The following is a 25973-nucleotide window of genomic DNA, read 5'->3' as shown; positions in this document are numbered from 1 at the left end:
AAAAACACTATCGACTTTTGATTTTCAAATGCCAACCTATATTTAAAATGACATAAAATAGTAGGGATAATTTTTTTATGAATTCTAACGTTCAAATTATTATTTTTCGTTAATTCGTTAGCGAGATATAGCTTTTGAAAGTTGAGCGGTTTTTGGTTTTTATAATACTTTTTATTTCTGAAGACCAGTAGTCACATGGGTAATAAATAATAATCATAGGTACATATTTTCACATGTAATAAACTCGTTATTGACTATCGTTCAACACAGTAATGATAATGAACTTTGTACCTGTAGGTTGAGTTAGGGGCAGTCATCCAAAGGTCTACCACTCTTATCATTTTTGGGACAAGTGCTTATCACTCTAAATAAATGGGTACATTTCGTTTGTAAAGACTGCGGTATAAGTAAAAAACGTGGACTAAGATATACATTATACTGTGATTATACCTTATACCTTTATATGGTCCGTAGTAAGAGCAAAGAATAATATGGCGTAGAGAGAGATAACGAATATCAAAGACGGTAGAGAATAGAGATTGTGCACTGTGCAGTTTTTTGAACAATATAATCCTTACATATTATATCATAATTCGATCAATTACACAGCAGCATTCTATTTATAGAATAAAATATTTAAATAGTTCAATCTACAACCATCGCCGTAACTATGGGGGCTTAACCCCCCCCCCGTATTTGTATTTAGCCCCCTTATAAGGTTTTACTTTTTAGCCTAAATAATCCTTCAAGTTATTTTAAATTTGGTATTCTAGGACTCTAGCCACTGTAACTATTAAATCCTAGTTTCACCCATGTCTACAACTATGGTCTAGGTTAACCTAGTTTTAAATATTATCGTTCTATTCGTTCTGTATTTCTTTAGCGATATTAATTTGTATAATTTGTTAAAGTATAATTCTGTGTGATAAAGTAAAAACAATAAAATACTATTAACAGTTAACATTATAAGTTATAAGTATTAAAGTAATGAAAGATATTAATTGTCTTCAAAACGATGTAAAACATTTCTTGAAAGAAATTTAATAGGAATACCCAACGGTTTGGTTCGATGAGAGTTCATTTGTGATTAAAGTATTGTCATTTGTCACGTGTAGTGGTTTAGGAGGTATTTTCATATTATGATATTGTTATCATAATGAAACCACGATAATAAAAATGTAAAATGATAAGATCTGTTTCATCTGATTTATTATTAATCATAATTTGTGATATTACGAATAATATAGTGGTATAGTCCACAATAGTCCATAGTTCGTATTCCGTATTTGTATAGGTAGTAGGAGGTACAAATTAAACTACAAAGATATCAGTACCTTTGGTCGAACGATAACAATTTATAATTTGAACTACTGGTCTTTGCAAATAATAATTCTGTTCTAATCAATGTCTCACAGCCGTAATGACCTTTGGGACTACACCTAAAAACCTCAAACCACCCAAATTTGAGCAGCTATAACTCGCAAACGGTTAAATGAAAATTAATAATTTAAAGTTAGAATTCATAAAAAAAATATCCCTACTATTTTATAACATTTTAAGTAAAGGTTGCCACTTGAAAATCAAAAATTTATAGCGATTTCACTATTAAATATATAGGTGAAACAAATTAAAATACTATATAGTTTTAGAAAAGTATGAAACTAAATATTTTGAAAAAAAAAATTTGAAAAAAATCAATACTTTTTGAAATAATGAGTGTTGTTTGATAAAAGAATCACCCTGTATATAAACTATATTAGCTGATCATGGCATTGCCCGGGATAAATTTAATTATGTGAGTATATCCCCTCTGTATGACAATTATATACAGTTATATAACGATTATTACAAGGTAGGTATGTGTGCTAATGATTAAAACAATTCAGACCAAGAAATAACGTTTTCCATTTTTACCCCTTTTTACACCTTTTGGCTCCCTTAGGGGATGCATTTTTGGAAATCCTTTCTTAGTGGGTCACTACATCCTAAAACAAAACTACTGATCAAATTTCATACTCATAACTTCAGCAGTTCCGGTTAGGCAATAATGAATCAGTGAGTCATGTTATTTTATATACCTATAAATAGATAGTTACCTTCTATCGCAGGTATATCATAATATACTGTGTAGATACGAAAGAAATACATTATTAGTAGTATTATTATTATTGTTTTGTGATTAAATATTTTCAAATGATGGATGGTATTTTATTTTTTTAATTCTTACCAGTATATCCATATACCAGATATAGGTGCCAGCCCTACCTATAGAACATGGGCATACGTCTCAACTGCAAAAAAAAAAAAAAATTATTCATAAACATTATAATTCCGTTTAAATAAAAAAAAATGTTCATAAATTGACTAAATGTGTAAATTATGATAATTATCTCGTAATGATCTCGACTGTATGATAGTAATGTTTATTTACTTATATATTTATGTGTATATAGCATACGAGATTCCTATTATATTTCTATAAAATCATAATTTTGTTTTAAATATTGTTTTATGTTTATTATATAAAATTTACAATGAGACATAGTGACAGTGTTCAGTTTTACAATTTAGCAATAAAAAAAGAAAATTATATTTTGCGATGATGACCAAGATCATAGTCTTTAGGAAACACATACAGACGTATGTCTGTAGTTTATATTAACTATAATACGGCTATAATATATTATAATAACTTATTTAAATTTACTCCTTTATTTAGATGGTAAAATAATGTTACATATTAGGTGTATAGTATTGTATAATTTAATTTATATATAAATCCGTACAAATATTTATAAATGTTTAAATTTCAAATTATTACTGAGTTGAAATTTTAAGAGTTTATGACCTTCGACAAAAACTTATACCTATCTAATCTCAATAAGTAGTTTGAATATAATAATGCCAATTACTGTGTTAATATTAACATACACTTATTACTGCAAGTTTATAACGCAGTCGAGTTGTATATTTTTTTTTTAATAATTTTCTTAACGTATATAGTCTACTATTATAGTAAAAACGTCTAAAACAACTCATGATTATTTTGACCTTCGTATAATTTCACGTTGCGTGTAAACATTATTTAATTTGAGTATTCGATGATAAGAATTATCAACGAAACAAAAAATTATGTCAACAATATACTTCATATGTATATTAATTTGTTTATACATGTAATCATTATAATATTCATTTACATCCGGTTACTATCGTGGCTATGATAAATGTGACCAAAAAATTACTTTCCGCGCGTGTTTTTACATTTTTAGTCATTTTTTTTTTCCAATCGTACAATATTATAATATTATAGTTTTTTTTATCTCGTTGACGTCAACGACGCCCCATGGCAATATGTATCGGATCTCGGGCTTTTGGAATATTTCTAGATTATGTATTTATATAGGTTAGGAAAGATAAGTTATCAATGATTCCGATATAACACACACACGCATTTATATATTTATAAGCATATAAATCACCTGTTAGAACTACACTGAAAGCACATAGAAACTAAGAATGACCTCAAAAGTTTATACAAAGCTGCAGCCAATATTATATATATATTTAGTTTCCAGCAGAATGATGACATGCACGATGCACTTTCTCCTCTATAAAGCGTCACGCGTGGATCTTTCGAACTTCCTTCAAACAACGGGTCATTCAGCATTCCTACATACACACACACACACACATACACTCAGTACATAGGTACTTGCATCAATGGGTCTTACTTGCAGTGTACATAGAATAATGTTATATGCATGTACGGACCTGTTATCTCTATTCGTCGTAGTGTCATCATCGTGTACGGCTTCCTTTATCTTCTATATATTCCTATATATTGATGTCACCCGCGGTGAAAGAGCTCTCGGAACAAATCGCAGTTCGTGCGAAACTTATATAAATATATATGTAGAAGGCAAATCAAATCCACTATATATACCTATAATATATGATATATAATAGTTTATATATCATGTACGTGTTATTTTTATATACGAACGGTTTAGGCATATTCAAGGTAGATGCGCTATTATAGCCTCAAGGTGAAATTAACGGTTTGTCGAAAATAAAATCTGTATAACCCGTGCGATTTATTTAAGTAAGTACTTATATAATAATAGTATTTCATTTTATTTTTTTACACACAACGAGTACACAGCAGGAGATTATTATTACTATTATATTTTTTTATTAATATTCCGACAAAAGTTGTCGGTGAATAATTTTCTAGAAGGATTTCGTGACAATTTATATATATTATTCGTTGATTCGAATAATCGAGAGTTTATGTAGGTCTAGGATAAAAAAAAAAGAGTTTTTCCACCCCAAATTATTCCTGGACTGTAAAAAGTTTTTTTTTTCATTTTGGAATTGTTTGAAATATTTTATTTTTCGCATCGTTAAAATTCTTTTCGGTATTTTTTAAACCCCATGCACCCACTCGAATGTCTCTAAAATGTATATAAATATATATGGCAATAAAAACGAGCTAATAATAAAAACACAAAAATCAAGAACACGGCAATGCAGGACGATGGTTCTGGTATCAAGTTCCGGAAGTATAATATATATTATATAAAGTATTAAATTATTGTATTTACTGTCTTACTTTTATGTTATGCTGTATTAAAATTGCGTCCTCTGACATATAATACGGTAGGCTAAAATACAAAGAAAAACTTATCCAGATAAGATTCTTAATAATATTGTAGATAGTTCTTATAGTCTATTAAATGCAGAATATTATATAAAAAATATTGCCGGGAGCTCTCGTGTTTGCTATGCAATGTTGCGCTGTATATAGTTTTTATATAAACGATGTATAGTACATACATTATGAAATTCGTGTATGTAAATTAAAATTGTTTATGTTAATATCTTTACATTTATCGCTTCTAAAGTCAACGGTCACATTTTTATCGTAAGCAAACATTTTTCGTTTAAAATTTTCTTTATGACTTAAATCTCGACGATGTATGGTTTCTTTTGATTTTGTTAGATAAATTATGTATACGCAAACTAATTATTATACGATGCGTATATGATACTATACACCCGAGCTGTTTGTAAGAATATTAAATTTATCAATGTCATCTCAGTAATGCCTTTTCCCAGTTTGAAATATTTTTACTCAATCACTACGTAATTTCTATGAAGTTATAGATATAATAATTATATAGCTATCGGTGCCTTTGAGTAGAAGTATCTCGCCAGTTAGCTAGTTGTCATTTATTAATATTCATAATCAAACCAGTATTTAAGTATATTAACGGTGATTTTCATATTTAATATTATACTTTATAACTGACATTCATATTGCTTGTAATGCACCAAAAACTACAGCAGCTATACTCACGTGCGATGAATACCACTTATTTATAATTAAATTTCTCATTTTTTGATATAATGGAAAATAAACAAACACTCATCGCCCGAGTTCATAACTTCAACAAACTCATAAAATATATTATAATTTTAATAGCATAGTCCATAACGCTAAACAAATTAAAAATAATAATATTTTAACAATTTGACCCCTCGTATTAATTATTGTTAACAATTATTTTATTGAATAGTATAGTTACAGTCTTATAGAGTCTATCTACAATAGTAATATAGACTATAAAAAGTATTATTTATTATTCACCCGTTTTTATTTTTTCAAGACTTCTGTAATCCAATTAAGTTTTTTTTATTTTATTGATATATTAACTAGTGTTATATATTGCTTTGTTATTTTATTATATTTGCATAGTAATTATTATTAAACAAGACTATTAAATTTTAGTTTTACGATGTATAACTTAAAATAGCGTATTTATATGATATATATTATTGAATTAAATAATAAAGTTTGATTAATTTAAAATAAGTATGTTTGAATATTCTTGCGTACATACTCAGTATCACTCACATAGATTAAATGTTTCCGTTTTATGGATACACGCACATTTATTAAGCTTCAATTTTACATCTTATTTTTGTTTGTTTTTATTAGTTTATTATAATATGATATATTAGACAAATATGATTTTTCTAAATTACAATTGTTATATCATTTATTCTTATGAAATTAAATATTACATGTTTTGACGAGTTTACTTATTAATATATTTATAGATACATCTAACGTACGAGTAGGCGGCATGATATATTTTATCATTTAAACGAGAACGAACACACTGAAACTACAGTTGTCTAAAAACTACAGTGTGAAATTTATTCTCTGGAATCGTAATCATATTTGTAAAAAATATCTTATTTTTCTCAAATAAATTTTTGCGCTGGTGCTAATTTACATATTATATACCATAGTGCTTTACAAAAATATGTTTATCGAAAAATTAACAACCATTATTTAATATTTATTTTGATAAATATTTGTGAAGAATAACAAATCTACTTTCGCATTTCCGGCCACTATCGCGTATTATATTATTATGTACAACGGCGCCCGTGCTTACACAGAGCACGTTTTTATAAGGGTGTATATTATAATAATATATTATTGTTGTATATAATAACGTCGTCCGAGTTGTATTTTTTTTTTTATATTATTTATTTTAATGCTACAACTTACGGAGCTCTGGCCTGTTGATATAATTTGACAATGTTATAAAACATACAATGTACTTGTATATATTATATAGCTATCGCATATAGTATAAATATGTATTATATATTATGTATATTATGTGAATATTTTAGGTATAGTATAACTGCGTGTCAAAACTTCGCCGGGTTTGGACAACACACTACGACGCATACTCATTATCAGCTAAATATAATAAAAAGCAGGTGAGCGAGGAGGGCGGAGAAAATACTGTGGTGGTCTTTGAAACGAGACAGACGAGTGGTCGACCAAGTCAAAGGTCTGCCGGATTATTAATAACCGGTGACATTTTGATAACCCAGTGCATAAATATATAAAATAATAATATGATCATCCTGCGTTGACCCTCTTCTATATACACATCATATACCTGCACTATATAGTATCGCGTATATCATAATATTGTGTATATATATAAATATTATATATACTTGTGTTTTTCCCGTGACCGAAATACGACACTATACCCGTCTCACCCCCTCCATGTCTCATTCCTTGGTTAAGTTCTGTTAGGCGCGCAAAGGCCACTTAAAATTAAGTCGGACGGGAACCACGCTATATAATATAATCTCCGACGACGTCTACGGCGGTCCTTTATATTAATGCGCGACGACGCGATCCTGCAAAAACCGTAACGAAAATATCGTCAGACCTCGCTGTGTGGTTAATGTGCACAGGCGGGGCGGATAGGGGTTGGTTTTGTATATATATATACACACACACACACACACACACACACATACAGTTTTTCCCGATCTCTATTGTACGATGGTTTTCACCCACGACTTGGGTCTACATGCCGTATTGTTTTACGAGTCACCACTTTATAACACCACACCGTCGCAACCTTTCCGCCACCAATCGCCGTCGAGATATTAATCGAGTTTCTTATAAACGAAATTTTACCCCTCTATAGGTCATCTCCTACCCACACTATTGTCCTCGCCATGATTCTCCGTCCTCCCACCCCCGGAATGAGCTGACTGTGCAGTGTCCATACACCGGACTGCTATATAAAACAGCGGTGATGTTATATGGTGACATCGTGACGACCTTTGTAAAACGTATTCTGCAGATCTAGTTTCATAAAAAAATACCATATTTTATACTATTATGCGTGCCCTTAATCATAATAATATATTGTCATAGCTCATAGGTATATGTATAATGAATTTTTTTAATGCGATTTGTATTTTTACTTAATTTTCTTTCACATTTTTACGAAAAAAATTCGTAATTTAAAGAAATTAAAAAAATTACAATGTTATGCTTCTAACAAAATATTTTATTTAAAATATCGAAACTTAAATTCATCAAACTTTTAAACAATATTATAAATTATTTAAAATAAAACAATACTAACAAAGTTAATGGGTTTCTCTCATTAAGATTCCATCCTTATATAATATATAGACGTGTAGTATAATAAATAATTATATTATATAGGTATATATATATATATTAGATTTGGTTTTTCTTTTATTATTTTTATTTTATGATCGCATTTTATTTTCCGTTATAAATTTTTAATTTCGGACACGGGTTGAGTCGACCAAATTCTTAACGTGCAATCCATTACGTTAATGGCAGACCCCGTTAAGCGTATATATCGTGACCCCCCTCGAGTGTTTTGGTTTTTTAATTAAAAGAAAATATTGTATTATGTATTGTTTTCTATGCGCTGAGCATGAAATCGCAATTTTTCTTAGCATACCTATCTACAGAATATTATATATTTATGCTATATATTTTATGTTGTCGTTATTATTATACTGCCACTATATAATATTATATTTCAATAATAGTTTAAACATTTTATAGTTTATTGATATACTATTTTATAACACGTAAAATGCAATAAAAAATATAGTTATACTACACCGATAATAGCTGGTATAGTATAACATTTTAATTGTGCCGATATGAATTTATCGTACACATTCTGTAATAAATATTTTTATATTATGTTATTATTATAGGCAGGTATAAATTTAATTTTCAACGACATATTGTATGTCAGTACATTAAAAAAAGTAATTATAATAACAACTTTTAAATATAGAATACTTTTTGGGACCTTTAACTTATTTCAACTCATTTTCCCCTAAAATAAATATGAAATGCCGTTAATTTTGTTATAACTAGTGGATCCATTTGTGTAATAAGAGAAAATATACTGTGACAATTTTCTTCTGCGAACAAATCATTAAGTAAAGTGAAAACACTATTCTTTTTTTTTTTATTAAAAAATATTAAATACTATTTCCATTTGTTCACTACAATCAGTATTATAAAGTGTTGAGTGAGTAAAATGTGGAATTTGGAACTTGAAAAGATCTGATTTAATACATTAAAAAAACTCGTTTAACTGAATATTATGTATGGGTGCAACGGATGATGTGAAAATATGTCATTACATTATTATTGGCCACAAATTCAAATAATATATTGCGTAGACATTTCAAACAGATTTCCAAAGAGAAAGAATCTCTGTTGACAAAGATCGGTGGGCTATAGTCGACGACACTTATGTTACCTACTATTATAATTATACTATACATCATCATCTTTATTTAGTACGTAATACGCAGATGATGAGATAAAAATTAATATCAGTCGATAATTTATAATATACACTTTGGGAATATTATAAAATATATCTATCTATAGTACATGCATAGTATATAGAAATTTACTTTCACAGAGTTATATTCCATTTAATATACATTCAAACACGATAAATTGTCTACGGTGCAGGTATACGCGCTGTCGGTTTAGTCTTATAAATGAGAACCGAGTGTAAAGAGCATCAGGACAAGATAAATTGCCTCCTCGGAGAACTTCAAATGACACATTTCTGACACCTTCTCAAATTTGAAAACTGCAGCTCTATAGCTCACGTTCCCTCGAATTTAATACTATAACTATAGCAACGTTCTAAATTTATAATCCACTGTGGTTATATTGAATTTCTAAATGGTTAGATGTTGATATCATAATTATAATATTAATAATACAATATGAACATATATTACTATTTATCGTCAAGTCTTAGTGAATAAATTATTGTGTCATAAATGTGTTCAATTTGTGCATCACGTCATTACACAATTAAACGTAAATATTATTATATTAGTAATATTATTAAAATTGTTCACGAAAACCGGAAAATTAAACATGTATAATAAATTATAGAAATTATTAAATGATTATTAAGTAATGTGTTGAGTGGGTTTTGTTAAATAGTGTAGGTATTTTGTTTGTCTGAATTTAGTATAAATTAGGTATTAATACGTTTGTACCAATAATATTAAACAACATGTCAAATTCGCATAAGTAAAAACTTTTTGATACCTCCCTGATAAAGTCGTATATTATAATATTATTATGTATGGTTATAAACAATTAATTCGTGGATAGGAATTTAATTCTGTATACAAATTATCATAAAATTATTTCTAAATTATAAAACGTCTCTTAAATTTCGTGTCTAAAAACCTGTCAAGGGTATTAATTTAACTTTTTAAATTCTAAATTTAAAAACAACGTTTCATTTGGTTTCTAATTAATGCTTAATCATTATTATTCTTTTTTTTATTGTTGATTGTACAATTATTAATACACTTGACTATTTAAAATTACAACTGAAAGTATATTTTTTTTATTTAATTGATAATACTAGTTGTAATGTTTTATTTGAATTTGATTAATTTTTATTTTATTTTATTATTCTTTCAACAGAATCGTTCGAGGATACAATTATAATTAAATTTTAGTGTATTTTATGTTTATTTGTATATTTCAGTGAGTAACAGAAAAACCAATTTGAATACATACGTAATAGATTAAATATGTTAGTAACTTATAAAATATTAGTGAAGGCATGTATTATATTATAGATATAGCCTTTTATATACCTAAAAAAAAATCCTTTTTGATTATCATTATTCTTCAATAACTCCTTTGCCGCTGTCATCACTAATAACGATTATAATAATCAAAATAATGGGTCATGACATTTCCTATATTTTACTAAAGTTTTATATTTTTATTTTGTATATACCTATATATTATAAAATGTTTTTGATGTTATTGCTTTTTACCGTTATAACAGCGAAAGCAAAAACTTCTGACAACAACGCCTGCATAAGTAAAACCTGTTCTGTAGCAGAATCGGAACAGTGGCAACTTATTAAAACCGGATATTGATATTATATTTTTCTTCATTTTCAAACAGATTTAAATAATGTATTTTTTCTTCAATTAAAATATATAGCAAAACAATAACGGATGTCGTTATAATGTTATATTATATAAAATTTAAATCGTCACTATAGTATATAAAATAATGTATAACTTAAAAATTAATGTAATTTGATAGTAGGTTTTTATTTTAAACAATTTAGTTTTTTCTTTAGTATAAATATTTTTTATTAATCACGTATATTTTGACTTAAAATTTCTTTATGCCTTTAAAATTTTAGTATGTTTTTTGTGCTGTAATCGATTTATGCAAACGAAATAAACATTTTCTAGATTTTTACATGATAGTATATATTATCATTTCACACAGCCATTGTTTGACCAAGTTTTTTTTTAAAATGTCGATTAGAAATCATGGTTTCCCTGATTAGTATAATACATAAAAATGAAAATTAACTTTTGTAATAGCCCTTAATACGTATTATGTATACACTACGGGAATCTCATTGTTAATATGCCAACTACCGGATGTTGTTGTTTAAATTATTTATCAAGCTTGCGGGCAGAGATTTCTATAAATGATAACTTTTACCGTGCACAATAATAAATACACGAATACTTATAAAATCATAATATTGTTTCAACCGAGAAAATGCTTTACTCGACCAGTCGGCATTTCAATTTTAAATACGAACTTAATATGTTATAATAACTGACTGCTGGAATTCCATAACTGCTATTTATGTGCTAAAATGTTGTTATAATTCATTTGGTCTGTGATTTCCATAAAATATGGAAAATAATACAAACATTGGTACATACTTACTATACAAGTGACTTTTTCTTTTATCGTGACTACACTAATATTATTTGTATACTACAACACTGACGTTTATTTTATTTTGTTTTACATAAAAATCATGAAACATTATTGAATGTAGACGAATAAAAATAATAATAGCTATGCATTTTTTTTTTTTAATTATATATCATTTTTTTTTAATCCAAATATATAGGTTAAAGTTACCAAGGTAACCGAAAATATTAAGACTTCTATTTGTTCGTAAAATATTTTATTTAAAATGTAGTTTATTGAGTTATTGAAAACTTGGTTATACTAATATATTTAATCCTAATTACTCGTATATTTTGTTGAACAATTAAAATTAAAAGATCACATTTTATAATTTTAAAGTTGCTATTCTGGTTTTATTTTTAATTTAAATACAAGATAATTAATTTAATTCACAAACAATTTTTTTGAAAAAAAAATGTATCAAAATATTCTCATCAAAATGTATTCGTTTGAATATTTCTCTGCGTTTAAGGTTTAAGCTATACATAATATTTTTTGTTGTATTTAAATTTAATTTTATTATTATATTATATTCTTGTTTAAATCATATTCTCTGCAAACCAAAAGATAGCTCTTATACTTGTTTGAGAAAATTTAAACTTTTCAATTTAAAATGCTACAATATGTACAATATTTATAAATTTACACAATTATTCGTACAATGGTTCTAATTTATTTTTATAGCTATTGGCACATAAATAATAAAATAAATATTATAATTTGTATTATATGCAATATTATATCTATATGAAAATATATATTTTATTTTATTTTAGCATGAGTTGCATAAACAAAATATATTTTAGTTTATAATAATATTAAAAAATTATAATAATTATACGTTGAAAAAAAGGACATTGAACTCGAAACATTCTGATTATAAAATAGTATTTCTTATATTACAATAATTAGGTATAGGTACCGCGCTGGAATCTTAAAAATCTATAAATTAAAAAAAGTTTTTTAATTTAATATTTTTTTATTTAAATTTTTTATAACACAAGTTTGTGATAGGTACCTAATAATATAGCAACTTCGTTATTTTTAGATAAACAATAAACCCAAAAATATTTGAATATAATTTGTTGACTTGAATTGTATAGTATTTTATCTGATAAACTCAACCTAAAGTAAAATTAATAACATTAATGAATTTGAATGCATTTACTTGGTGTGATAATGTGTTATAAATATTGCTTCAAATGATGCGGAATACATATTAGGTACCACTAAAATAGTATAAGTTGTTCAAGTATTTAACCTAATTAAACAATGGTTGGTCTGTGTAGATACCTAATAATTATTATTATCAATAATTTCTAAAAAAAAAAAAATATGTAGAAATTATAAAAATTAAAAAATACTCATTAAATGTCTGCATAATTCATTAATTAAACTGTTTTTGTTATTAGTTTAAATTATAGGTTTTAGCATGGATCATTAGAACATTCCAAAAATAATTGATTTTTTCGAAACCCTTGAAAACTCCACTATTTTTGGTTGTCCGCAATATTATAACGTTTATTATTTAAATTACCATACACATTTTATGCTTATTAGTTTTTATTTATTACCATACACGGGAAATGCTATATCGCAGTTTATTGTATAATATTCTATGGCTAGGTGACTATGACTAATGATGTAAAACTCGCAGGGTTTCAATGTATTTAATTTATCTAATATTTCAAATATATCATCACGTTTGCCGTATAATAGTTAAACGCATCTCCCAAATCGACAGCTTGTAAAAATAAAAACGTAAATATTTACTTGTACATCCCATACCACCATGCTGACGCGTGTAGGCATATAGGTAAATTATGTAATATTTAACTATTTAGATATGTATCATGTGACCTTGTCACGAGTCACGACCTATAGTACATTACATACGGACGCACGATTACGCACAATTCCATTTAACCCGTTTTCAATTACCTTATTGGGATTTTAATGATGTAAAATATTATATTACTAGTGATACGTGGTAAGATTATCGCAAAGATTTTATCGGTTTTCGTCGAAATTATCCGCAACTATGTACAATATACGATCGAAGCCAGTTACATGCCGATGGCTTGCACAAATCATCACAACCGAAGTTTCGCGATTTCCCTCGAACGATAATATTGTACCGTGAGATTTACACTACCGTTTTCGAAATATTCTTTAAATTTGCATAAATATATTTTTTATAGATATATATTATGTACGGTCCCCGGCGTCCCTATACATATTATATATCCTTCCTATATACGCAATACGCATATATGAGTTTTGTGTTTATTTTATAGGGCAAATATATTTATACGACAATAATACAATATGTCATGTAATAATGTGTATTTTGCTTGAATGTATAAATTCGCCTTATACCTTTAACGTAGGTATAAAATATATAATATATATATATAAAATAACAATCCGAACGAAATTTAAGAGATACGCTTTAGGAATTGTCAGGGATATTGTGCGAGAGCGAATTCGGTCCAACGGATGTCCGTATGTATAATATACATTATGTTCATATGTGTGTGTGGGTGGGTGGGTGTGTGCAAAGCTCGTGCGATATTGCGCGGAGAATTTATGGCGTCTTTGATTTTATCGAAAACTAGAGAGGGAAAAAATAGTAAAATCGTACATACAATATATCAGGAATGCATTCGGTTAAGTGGACGTGCATTTTGGCGCACGTAACACTGGTTCTGTCAATTATAACAGGTATGTATATATACGAACGCCCACACACACAAGCGCGTGCTCGCGTTATATCATATACGTAATTTATACGAGCGTAAATTATAAAACGTGCTTGGAATTATAATATATTAATTGATACACATATATAGCTTACGACCGTGTTTTTGTCGACATTTACGTATACCTATGGACAAAAACGCCGATGATATTACATGTCGAACACGAATCGGATTTTTACGAATTGGACGATCCTCTCGGAACGCACGAAACGATTGGGATTTTCGTGTCCGTTTTTAATTAAACGTCATCGTCGCGCGTGATGATGTTATTCATAAACCTCTCTCCGCGATAGGTCTCTGCGTGCATTGTTATAAAGCAGGTAACCTTTTTTTTTCCGTTGAATCTTTTTTTTTTTTTTTTGAATATAGCTCACGCAAACCGAACATGGTCATCGCATAATGATATATTTTGAAATTTCCTGCGGCCGTTTTTGACACGATCGGGTGGGAATCGCATTAATCGTCGTCCGATTGATGGGCACCTACACACGCGCCGCCTTTTCGAATACTTTCGCATCAACGATCGGCTGAATTCGATTTCTCTCGACGATTGACCCATCCACTGGCGTTGGGTCATAAATATAATACTGCACCATGGACCGCTCGCGAATATTATATCTATATACGAATATGATACACGCAGTATTTATCAAACTGACGGTAATGAGAAGGTGGCTTTACACTGCGGCTACACCGCAAACGTTACTTGTGGTACAATATTATTATATGTTTCCACCGAGAACTCGAGGTTTTAACGGTCATCAGTCGCACCTCGCGCATTCCGAGATGAGAAAACAAAAAAAACAATATATAAATACAAATTTAATATAATAATGGTAATGGCAGGAACTCCAAAGAGCCGACGCCGCCGCTATAGTATTATAATTCGAAATCGTTACGCGCGTCCGATGTATTATCATTATTCCAGCGTATGGCGCGTAATGCGCGTTATTACATGAGCTTATTATACGCACGCAATCCTTTAACGCGTGACGCTGACGGTTCGCAGTTAATAAATATGCATTAAACAACAGTAATTTCTTTTCTTATTTATTTAATTATATATATTATGAAAGGGATCATCAAAATCACATTAATTTTTGAACCCGACTATAATCGATATCATGATGGCTCCCATAAAATCATACATTATTACAATTAATATATCTATGAGAATTTATTATGGCTGTCTGGTCACAATATATGTATATTATAAAATTTTATATTATATTATATAGTGTCGCCGTACACTTCGTTGTCCGTTCAAAATACATCTGTGTTAAATTTGGTCACCTAATGTTATAATATATATTTTTACCATAACGCGTGATATGGATAAATTATATTTTTGGTTTTCTAATTCGATGTATAATTAATGATATATTTTTAATATATAAACTTTATACTAGCTATCGTGCCCGGCATGGCCTTGTAATTTTTTGTTGATAATTTAAAAGTAGCATTTTTAAAATATATTTTTCGCTCGCGTAGCCTTTTTAAAGTATTCTTCAACGTTTCCATCGATTTTCTAATATATCTTTGTAAAAAATATTATTCATTTTTTTAATCACGGGCATGCATTATTTTTTGATCTTACGTGGTAGTAAGCAACATAGCAGTTATCCTTGAACACTTAGTTACCCATTAAATTACCCATCTTATAAGTAGTTCAAATTTTGTTAAATTTACTATTTATACTCTTCGTTTCTTTTATATCTTTATTTGCATATTTAATTTAAAAAAAAAATTAATAACTTTATCGTTAATTAACTTATAGCATCAAATATGAGCTTTAAACCTTCTGCGTGGGTCTCCGTAAATTGTTTTCATTTTTTATAAATAATAATTACATACGAGATTATTATAGTATTATTATTGTTAATACATACTTGTTTGAGTAATGTTTCTATACAATATAATATTATAACCAATAATGTGACCCTGAATATGGGTAATTAATTTCTATAAAAAGTACCTTTAAAATGTATTGACTTTATTGTTTCTTTAATTTAAGTTATACGAAACCACCAAAATAGCTACTTAACGTTATAAATAATTATTGTATTCGACTTGTTTGACTATATTATAATATTTACATGCATATTAATTTCAAAACTCGAACAGATTTACGACTATAAATAAAAAGTTGAAAAAGTAATAATATTTTTTTAATAAATTCTTATTGGGAAATCGACGTGCACGATTTCGGCATAGGAATTTGTTTACATTTAGAAAAATAAACAACATGAATTGGCACGTTTATAACGGAGTAGTACAAACTATAATTTTATGCTCTATCTGCAAATCCTGAATTATTATATATTTATGATTTATGAAAATATTATATTTATTTAACTATATTAGTACCTACTACCTACATATTATTGAAATATGTAATTCTTTTAAACTCGTTTTATTATTAAATTTGTTAGATTTTGAAAAACATTTTTGTTAATATTATAATTCAAAGTACACTAGTAATGAGTATAATATAATCTGCGACCAAATTTTAGAATTTTTTTAATCTTAATTATTAATCTATTATAGTTTCGTATTTATAAGTTGTAAGTTATAAAAACAGTTTTTATTAAACAATACAAAACGAACGTTTTTATTTTTGTTTTATATTTTATAACATTACTTTTTTTCGAGTTAAATATATAGGTGCATTATAAATTATATTCGGTAGTAGTTTAAAAATAAATTCAACTTTAATTCTAAACCAACAGATTAATAATATTAAAAATATTGCTTGTGAATTGTGTACCCGTAATATATTAGTTAGTTATTAATGTTATTACCATTAGATTGGAGATCGGATTTGAATTTTCCTTAAAATATTAAGAAAATCTATTGAAAAAAACGAATGTGCTATGCAGATTATTCAGTATAGTTGTCTCGAACGTATTATCGTAATTATCGTGTGGTTAAAATAGGGTTAATATAACGTCGTTGGTCATAAACGGAAACAATACGCATTATTATTTCATTATTATTACATTAATCGAAAAAGTGCCGGCGCCATAACTAACTGCTATAGTAGCAAACATGTCGAGGTCAGCTCGGCGCTAAAAAGGTTCAGTGGTAGGAATGCGTACATGATGTATACATATTAAATATATATATATAGACGCCAACAAGCTACGAAGAAAAATGAAATTCGCTCTTTTGTAGAATTTGCGTTGTATAATACACCGCCGTCTACCTCACCCCTCTCCTCCCTTCATTGACACCGTTCCTGGGCGCGAAAACTTTCTTCCGCAGTAACTATATCCTCCCGCTGGCGTAAAACTTTCCATTTGTCAGCACAACCCTCCTCCATTTGACGCTTCCGCCGCGACACCCCCGCAAATGTTTGGCGTGAACCGGCTTTAGACAAAATATAAATAAATAGAATTTTGTGTCGGGCTGCAGTAAAAACTACTTCCGCCGAATAAATTCTACTAAGTCAGTCCTGCACAATGCGTACCTATATGCACGCAAAATGTTTGTCTAGTTAATGTTCGCTTGTTGTTATTGTCATCGTTGTTTTTTTTTTTACTTTTTATTTATCACCACTTGTGCATTACTATTGGCGGGTGAGCACCAGTAATTTGCCGGTTAGGGGCTGGAGTCCCAAACAGCATACAGTGTATATAATGGTCGACCCGGAGGGTTTAATTAAAACTGAATATGTACCAAATGGCGGGAGTGGATATGGACGGCTGCTGTGGGATAGATGTAATGAAGTTAATTAAAAACACCAACTATACTTCCACCAACCACCAGCGGTGTATGTGTGTATGTATTCTCTAAATTATAAACTCTGACCAATCGATTTAAAAATAAAATGATAGGAAAAAAGTTAGATTTTTTTTCATTTTGTGAAATTTGTCAAAAATACGCATTGTATTTTATAATAATAACGACCCTTGACAACGGACACCCATTGCACAAAAATAATGGTTAGAAACACTTTTTGACACTTGCCCTCGTTTAGGAACGCCCCTCGCCTCACGTGCTCCACCACCCACGCACGAAAATCCCACTAATCGATTTTCGTTGATGGAATATTTAACGATAATTATTATGTCTAAAATTGTGTGTGTATTTGTGTGTACACTACTTTGATCTGTCACAAACTGTTGTTGTTTTTGTGTACGATGTTCTACAAATAACTGGGGTAAATAGCAGAGTGTATATTATATTATACAGTATTGCGATCAGATAAATTTCGTATTTTCCGTGCTTTGCGTTTTCGATAGTTTGCGTAGTATATATCACATTATGAACAATATATACAATATAATACCATATTAATAATAATTCTCCCTCGCGTGACGTTTCCGGACGTACATTATTTCTGCCGACATTGAATATTTCATCCAACTGTATATCAGAAAATCAGATATGCAGTGTGAAACTGCGAACGAAAACAAACTTATAAGTTATAGTTTGATTTTGATCGACGGCAAATAACACTCTATAAGTATTATATCTGCGTATAACTGCAGTCTGCAATAGATATAATTAACAGATTATCAATTTATAATATTCGTTGATGTACAAGCCACTTATTGTCACAACGAAGTCATAAATATAAAATCATCTTCTATATTCGCGGTGAATAATTTTATACTGTCATGAGTTAGTGGCGTAGCCAAGATTTTTCTTCCAGGGGGGGGCTGATCAATTTTTGTGAAATTTAAGACTTTTGTAGCGATTTTCATAAATCATTAACAATTAAAATAATTTTTAAGTTTTCTTAATATTTAGGGGGGCTGCAGCCCTCTCAGCCACCATAGCTATACCACTATGATGAGTACTGACTTAAAATACATTGACACATTGTCCATGGAAATTGACTTTGGTCGATCGTTGTTCATAAGACTTCAATGTCATAAATTACCCATATAATACACGAACATCTCAAAATATTATAAAATGATTAGGTACTCATCATAATCGGTATTATTTTTAAAACTGCGATCACATGAAAAAAATCATAATATATTGCCATCGACTTCCCATTTTCCACGGTTTTCTACCTAATATGCAAACGTCTAAAATACACATGTGGTCGCGTTATACACACTCGGAGCGCGCCGATCGATCGAAATCGCGTGAAAGACTATCGGCCGTTGGGTATTTTCGCCACAAGGCATATATAATACAATATATTATATAATGTAAACGAGGTCATCGTCTTACGTGGTGTATACTGTCATAGTACTATGCGTTTCTTTTTACAATTGCACCCCATAATAATATATACACATATAATAATATGTGGTATATACTTGATCCTGTATTCCTGCGTACATAATAATACTCGTAAACACTACACATGTATAATATTGTATAATGTCTAGTTGTATAATAAATACACGCGTGGCTGATAATAATGAACAGACAAATGCAATTCGTTATCACGTGGTACCTTGGCATACCACACTCCAACCGTCAGCAAAGTATCGGCGGCGGTAGCGTGCGGGACGGGCTAATGTAAAGCATTTATCGACCCGTCTTCGTACACCGTGAACAACCGCGGCCTTCGTCACTGTGAATATAATTTGATTCTGTTTATAAGGCCAGCGAACTTAAGCATTGTATCTATCAGTATGATGTTATATTTGTATAGGTACATATTGTATATTGTAATATGGTGTACATATAATGTGCACGCACATGTGTAAGACGAATGATCATCTCGCTCACGATCGCCGAATGCCGCCGCGTGCACAATCGGATCCGGCCGACTCGCGATATTATAAGGTCGATAGTGTTGTAATAACGGTTGAAGCAATGAAGTCCATGAGTTGTTCATTGTTTCTACTAACCCTGAAATCAAAAAGATTTGTGATCTTAACGATAATCATTATTTTGTTATGCATTTTAACGATATATATATATATGTGTGTGTGTGTGTGTGTGTGTTAGAAATACACTCAATAGGTTTATTATGTATTCAATATGTATACTATTAGCCTACTGTCCTGACCTATATGATATAATATTATTGTATTGTTAGAAGGTGCATACTACGTGCACATTTTACCCAAATCAAACTAATTGTATAAATTTACTATTATTAAATAGAATAAATAAATATATTATATAATATGATGGGTATTATGATTTATAGGTAAACTTTATAAATAATATGTTTTTATAAATATTACATAACATACAACATAATTTTTTTTAAATTATTTAACATTTTTCCCTTTAATAATAAATAATCCTTATAACTATATATCTTTATTTAAAAAATTATTTAATTATATCTATGGATATTATTTTCTGATAATGTAAGATAAATTTAAACTCTTATTTTTCTAACAAAAAAAATATAACTGTTTGTTCCAATTCTTAGAAAATAGATTAGTTTAAATTTGGAAAGGTACTTATAAATATGCTTTCGCAGATAGATATATTGGTATAGGTCATACATAATTTAAAATATAATATGCTACAACATTTTTGGTAATTATATTTTATTATATCATATTATAATATACTCTTTTTTACCAGTTTGGTTATGATATTTTATCCCTCCTCGTACTTAATAAAAAAGGTCTATAACCGTCAAACTTCCATCTGTTATTGAATCTAAAAATACATTTTGAAAAAAAAAAGTTTCGATACAGACGACGAAATTAAGAAAGCATTCATTAGTTATTTGTATACAAGGAAGTGGCTACAAACTTATATATCAAGAGAGCGACACTTTCAGTGTAGCTTGAAAAGTGTATCCAAACGAATGACGGTTATGTTTAAAATTAAAATATCTTATATATTTTGGAAATGCCTTTTATTATAGGGGCTTATTTAATTATATTATCGGCTACTGGAAATTATGTTTAAAAAAATACAAAACTATTATATATAGCAAATTAATGGTGAAGTAACTTCCAATTTTTAATATTTATAAATAAAAGTATATGTGAGATCGATATTCAGGACAATAAAAATTATTTACAAACGATAAAACTAAATATAATGCTTATGCTAAATTTATTTTGATTTTATAAAGCATACGTAAAGTATATGTTAATTAAATTTTCAGAGATAAGTCATATACAAGTATACCTTAACATTTTTGGTTTATAGAAATATCTATATATGTATGAAAACTATGTGTAAAAATAATGTTTTTTTCGAATTATGTTGTACAAATACTGAATAGTGTGTAGGTGCTGAATATGACCACATCGTTAATACGTATTCGCTAATCAAAGAGAATATAATTAATCGCGTAAATATATTTATTTTGTTTAAACTATCAATAACCGTGAATTATTCAAAATCATAAGTTTCAAATTTCAAACAATTTTATTATGAAGTATTATTTGTTTCGTATGCATGAAGTATAGTTTTCTCTTTTCGGACGACGTAGACTCTATAAACAATTTATTTTATGAAATATTCTTTTGAAACACCACTATTGTGTCAATAAAATAATACAGAATAGGTAAATAAATGTGTCAGTACTTTAGAAATGTTCGTATATCCATCTCGTTATCAGGCTTTTCCTAATACCGCATGCGATAATATGTTTCTTATTACTTGCTAATTGATTTTATTTCGTATAAATAAAAACCTTGTAGCTTATGTGCTAAATCGCCTAAATCCAATCTCTTTAATTTTTATTTTATATTCAAAATAACAACAAAAAAAAACTTATTCAATTTTGAAATAATATTTTGACTACGCTACAGATTTTTTTAAACGCTTTTCTTCAGTATCCTAAACACCGGACATCATATGCATAAAAAGCCACCTGTTGTGCATGCTTTTGACGTCGTGCAATTCAAAATAATAGCCTTTTTTACCTCGTTCAAATTCGCACACAATACAAAGGTCCAGCATTTACCTTCTATCACCCTCTCGCTTATTTCGGTTTTTTTTTGTTTTCGTTTTTTTTTTTTTGCTTTTTCGTTTTTTTTTTTTTTTTTTTGTTTTTATCCATGCGTTTAAACGTGGTGGCTAATTCGACGGGATCCGGCGATAAATCAAAAAGCCACCGGTTGAAAAGCGTTTTGTTTTTTCCCTATGCTAGTCCCTCTTTTAAACATAGACCCTGGGACCTTTTACAAATTTCCGTTTATTAACTTTGGACCCCACGCGTTTACGGTGTACACACGGACACGCATAAATATAGTTTACGTATTATAGTTCGTTCGATATCGATCTCCGTGAATTAGTAGTTCATTGTCCAACCTCTAGAAAAAAGGCGGCTCCCACTGAATCCCACACGTGATATATGACCTGCCATATATAGTGCCATATAATAAATAAAAGGATTTTTTTTGGGGGGGTAACCCATGCTTACAAAACTTCAATGTTTAAGTTATTTGGACGATATGGATGCCTTTTTTCACCAAAGACCCGACAACGTTTTATCCCGCACTCTGATCATTGCCTTTTAGTGATACTGATTTAATCAAAATCATGGAATCGATGTTTTCTCATATTACTAACACATATATATATATAATCATATACCTAATAATGAAAGGTATGATATCGTGTGCGCGTTCATACGTATAGGTGTGTATGTATATAGTACACATAATAAATAGGTCACGCGATTATCATCAGGGATCAATTTACACGGTGAACATTATACCATAACCACGGTTCTATTGATGTCACAGGTTATTTTATGATATGTGGACGTGCGGCATGTGTGTGTGTGTGTGTGTATAAGGAATATATAATATAATGGTGAAAAGCCGTGGCCTAATGCGTCAGTTAATGACGCGACGTCCGTGCGGTGCACGTGTAATTGATATTCATTGCTTTGGGAACCATTAGCCAGACGAAAACAGCTATATGGAGCTAAAGCGGGGTTAGTCACTATTGGAGTAACGTGGTTGGAGTGGAAGAGACGTAGTCCGACTGGAATACACGTTATATATAAACATCCATATAATATAATAACTCGCTTCGCTCACGTTAAAAATAACATGTCACATAAATATATATATATATATATATATAGTGTATGCCTATACTTATATAATATAAACTAACGTCATTATTCCTGTATTTTAGGTGCAAAAAACCAGGCCGATATTTGGACAACCTACCCCAGACATCTGTGATCGTGTGTTTCCATAACGAAGCGTGGTCCGTCTTACTGCGGACAGTGCATTCCATACTAGATAGATCGCCAGAACACCTCATTCGAGAAATTATTCTAGTCGATGACTTTTCTGATATGCGTGAGTTACAATATAAAAATGTTATCGTAGTAGACCACGGTATTATACATATATTTCCTCAAACGTGTAATTTGTATATACTATTGTGGCGTTAAGACGATGGTGGTAGACGATATTATAATAACGGCGCGTAGAACATAAACTGCCAAAGTTATTATTATTTTAAGATTATAAACGAGTTAGGTAGTTATGTATTGTTTTTATCGGTGAATTATTTAGCAAAAAAAAAACTAATTTTGCTGTTTACGTGAATACAATAACCTATATGCTATATTATAACCATATGCTGAACACGAACATATTATGTTGTATATAGGTATATAAAATTCCTTTTGGATTATTCCGTATCGAACTGCCGTGCTTCAAGGGTATAAGAACAAATATTATATATATGCAACGGCGACGACGCGCGATTCATTTTAATTTAAAAATAACGCGTATAAATCATAAAGATTAAAAAACAACATTTTAAAGTTTTTGCATAGTTCAGTAACATTAATTCCGTATAGTATTTTTAATTTATTGCAATCGTTAAAAAATGAAAGTAAAGATATAGTTTTAATTAAATATTAACATTCAATTTATTACTTATTTTTTTCATGTTCAATTACACTTCATATTTATGCCTATAAAAATATCTATACTTTCAAAAATGGGTCATGCTTTGTTATTATCGTTAAGCCCGTGGTATATATTATACTGCAGGGGTCGCCAACCTTTCCAAACAAGTGAAGCTACTTTTGCAATTTTAAGACCCTGGTGATCAACCTAGGAAGAGATTTATTTGATGAGCAAAAAAAAAAAAAGTTGTTTCTTCAAATAATAATATTTATGTAATAATAATACACGAGAAAAAGTAAAAAAAAATTTAATTTATTAATGTGATAACTGGCATTGGTTTTCTTCTACAAGTTTTGAAAATTCTGGTATGTAGTTATAAATAACTGCTTGTATACTTGAATCCAAATTATTGTTTGTAATTTTTGACCGATATGAATAGCAAATCACATTATCCAATTATTTATTACGCGATCGACCGATAATGGTAAAATTAATTTTTATAACGATCGACCTGTATTCCTAGAAAAATCGACTGGTTAGCGACCCCTGTATTATATAGTATAAGTATATACTATATACATAAATAAGTTATACGTATGTCAGAATATTATTTATATATGTATATTTTTATCAGTTTTAAATAACTCATATTCTTGGGTTTTTTTTTTTCGGTTAAATTAAAATTAGCTTACATTTTTTGATTAATTACGTCTTTTACAAAATTATATTAGTTATTTTATTTATTTACTCATTTTTTCAAACATATAATTTCAAATTAGTTTTATATAAAATTGAACAAATATTATTATAATTAAAAATTATTATATTTATATCTATTTTATTATGATTATACATTGTAGATTAAATTCAGGAAAAAATACCGTGCTTTGGTAAATTTTGTGACACCAATTATTATGTTTCACGATGAAGAAGACAATTAAATTTGGTCTTTTGATAAATTATACTTTGCATTTTTTTTTTTTTTTGTGACGCTATTTTTAGTTGTTCCGTGTAGGTACGCGTAAAAACATATTTTTAATTAGTTCTTCACAAAGGCGTATGTGTCGTAGGGTTTGCGTTATTATTTTTTTGTTTTAACGATTTTTTTTTTATCCTTCTATGCTCGTCTTTGAGCAGGCGTGACCCCAATTCTGAAGTCCCGTTCCTTCAGTTCTTTGAAATTACGTATGCGTTTGGCGAGTTATTGTCGCGCGCTACGCATTAACCTCTCCACCTCCACAAACTGCGCATTCGCAAAATAATATATTAATACAGACTTGGCGTTTCGCCGATGCGACGAAAACCGAAATTGGTCCTGCGGCGGGAGACGACTGTGCGTGTTTAGAGTGTTAAATAATGACATTATAATATTATTATCATTATGATGGCGCGTAAGACGGCGCCCAGGATAGGCAATTGCGGTGCACTCGCGTATTCACCGCAGAATTATTATTTATATAATATACTATAATATTACCTATGTAATATATCCATTTATACAGACGACTATCACTTTTATCATCTAAGAACATCGGTGTGCTCGGCGATCAATGCGATGACGTGCTTCTCGTGTGATGATGATGATAATATAAAAGGTTAAGATCGTAATGCGCAGTGCAATAAAACTGCATTCTGCACTTCATCGATATTTCGTCATTCGGCCTCGACGATATCAAAATTCGAATTTAAATGTACATCCATTATTTGTATTATTGCACGCCGCAGTCGTGCCGTAAATGGCGTATGTTGTTGGTTCTTTTATA

The 25973-nt window shown here is 29.2% G+C and overlaps 1 protein-coding gene across 4 annotated transcripts in view; it reads left to right on the top strand.

Moving 5' to 3' along the window:
• Positions 1-25973, top strand: part of LOC113552018 (putative polypeptide N-acetylgalactosaminyltransferase 9) — a 122697-nt gene that overhangs the window by 62261 nt on the left and 34463 nt on the right. For all 4 annotated transcript variants that reach the window (XM_026954676.1, XM_026954682.1, XM_026954691.1 and 1 more), the window contains exon 4: positions 23480-23649. In XM_026954676.1, coding sequence (XP_026810477.1) covers positions 23480-23649 — 170 coding nt within the window. The remainder of the gene's footprint in view (positions 1-23479; positions 23650-25973) is intronic.

Source organism: Rhopalosiphum maidis, chromosome 1 (genome assembly GCF_003676215.2).
Source record: "Rhopalosiphum maidis isolate BTI-1 chromosome 1, ASM367621v3, whole genome shotgun sequence".
NCBI classification, from domain to species: Eukaryota; Metazoa; Arthropoda; class Insecta; order Hemiptera; family Aphididae; genus Rhopalosiphum; species Rhopalosiphum maidis.
Note: the sequence above shows the minus strand (reverse complement) of the source record. Positions and strands in the feature narration are given on the sequence as shown.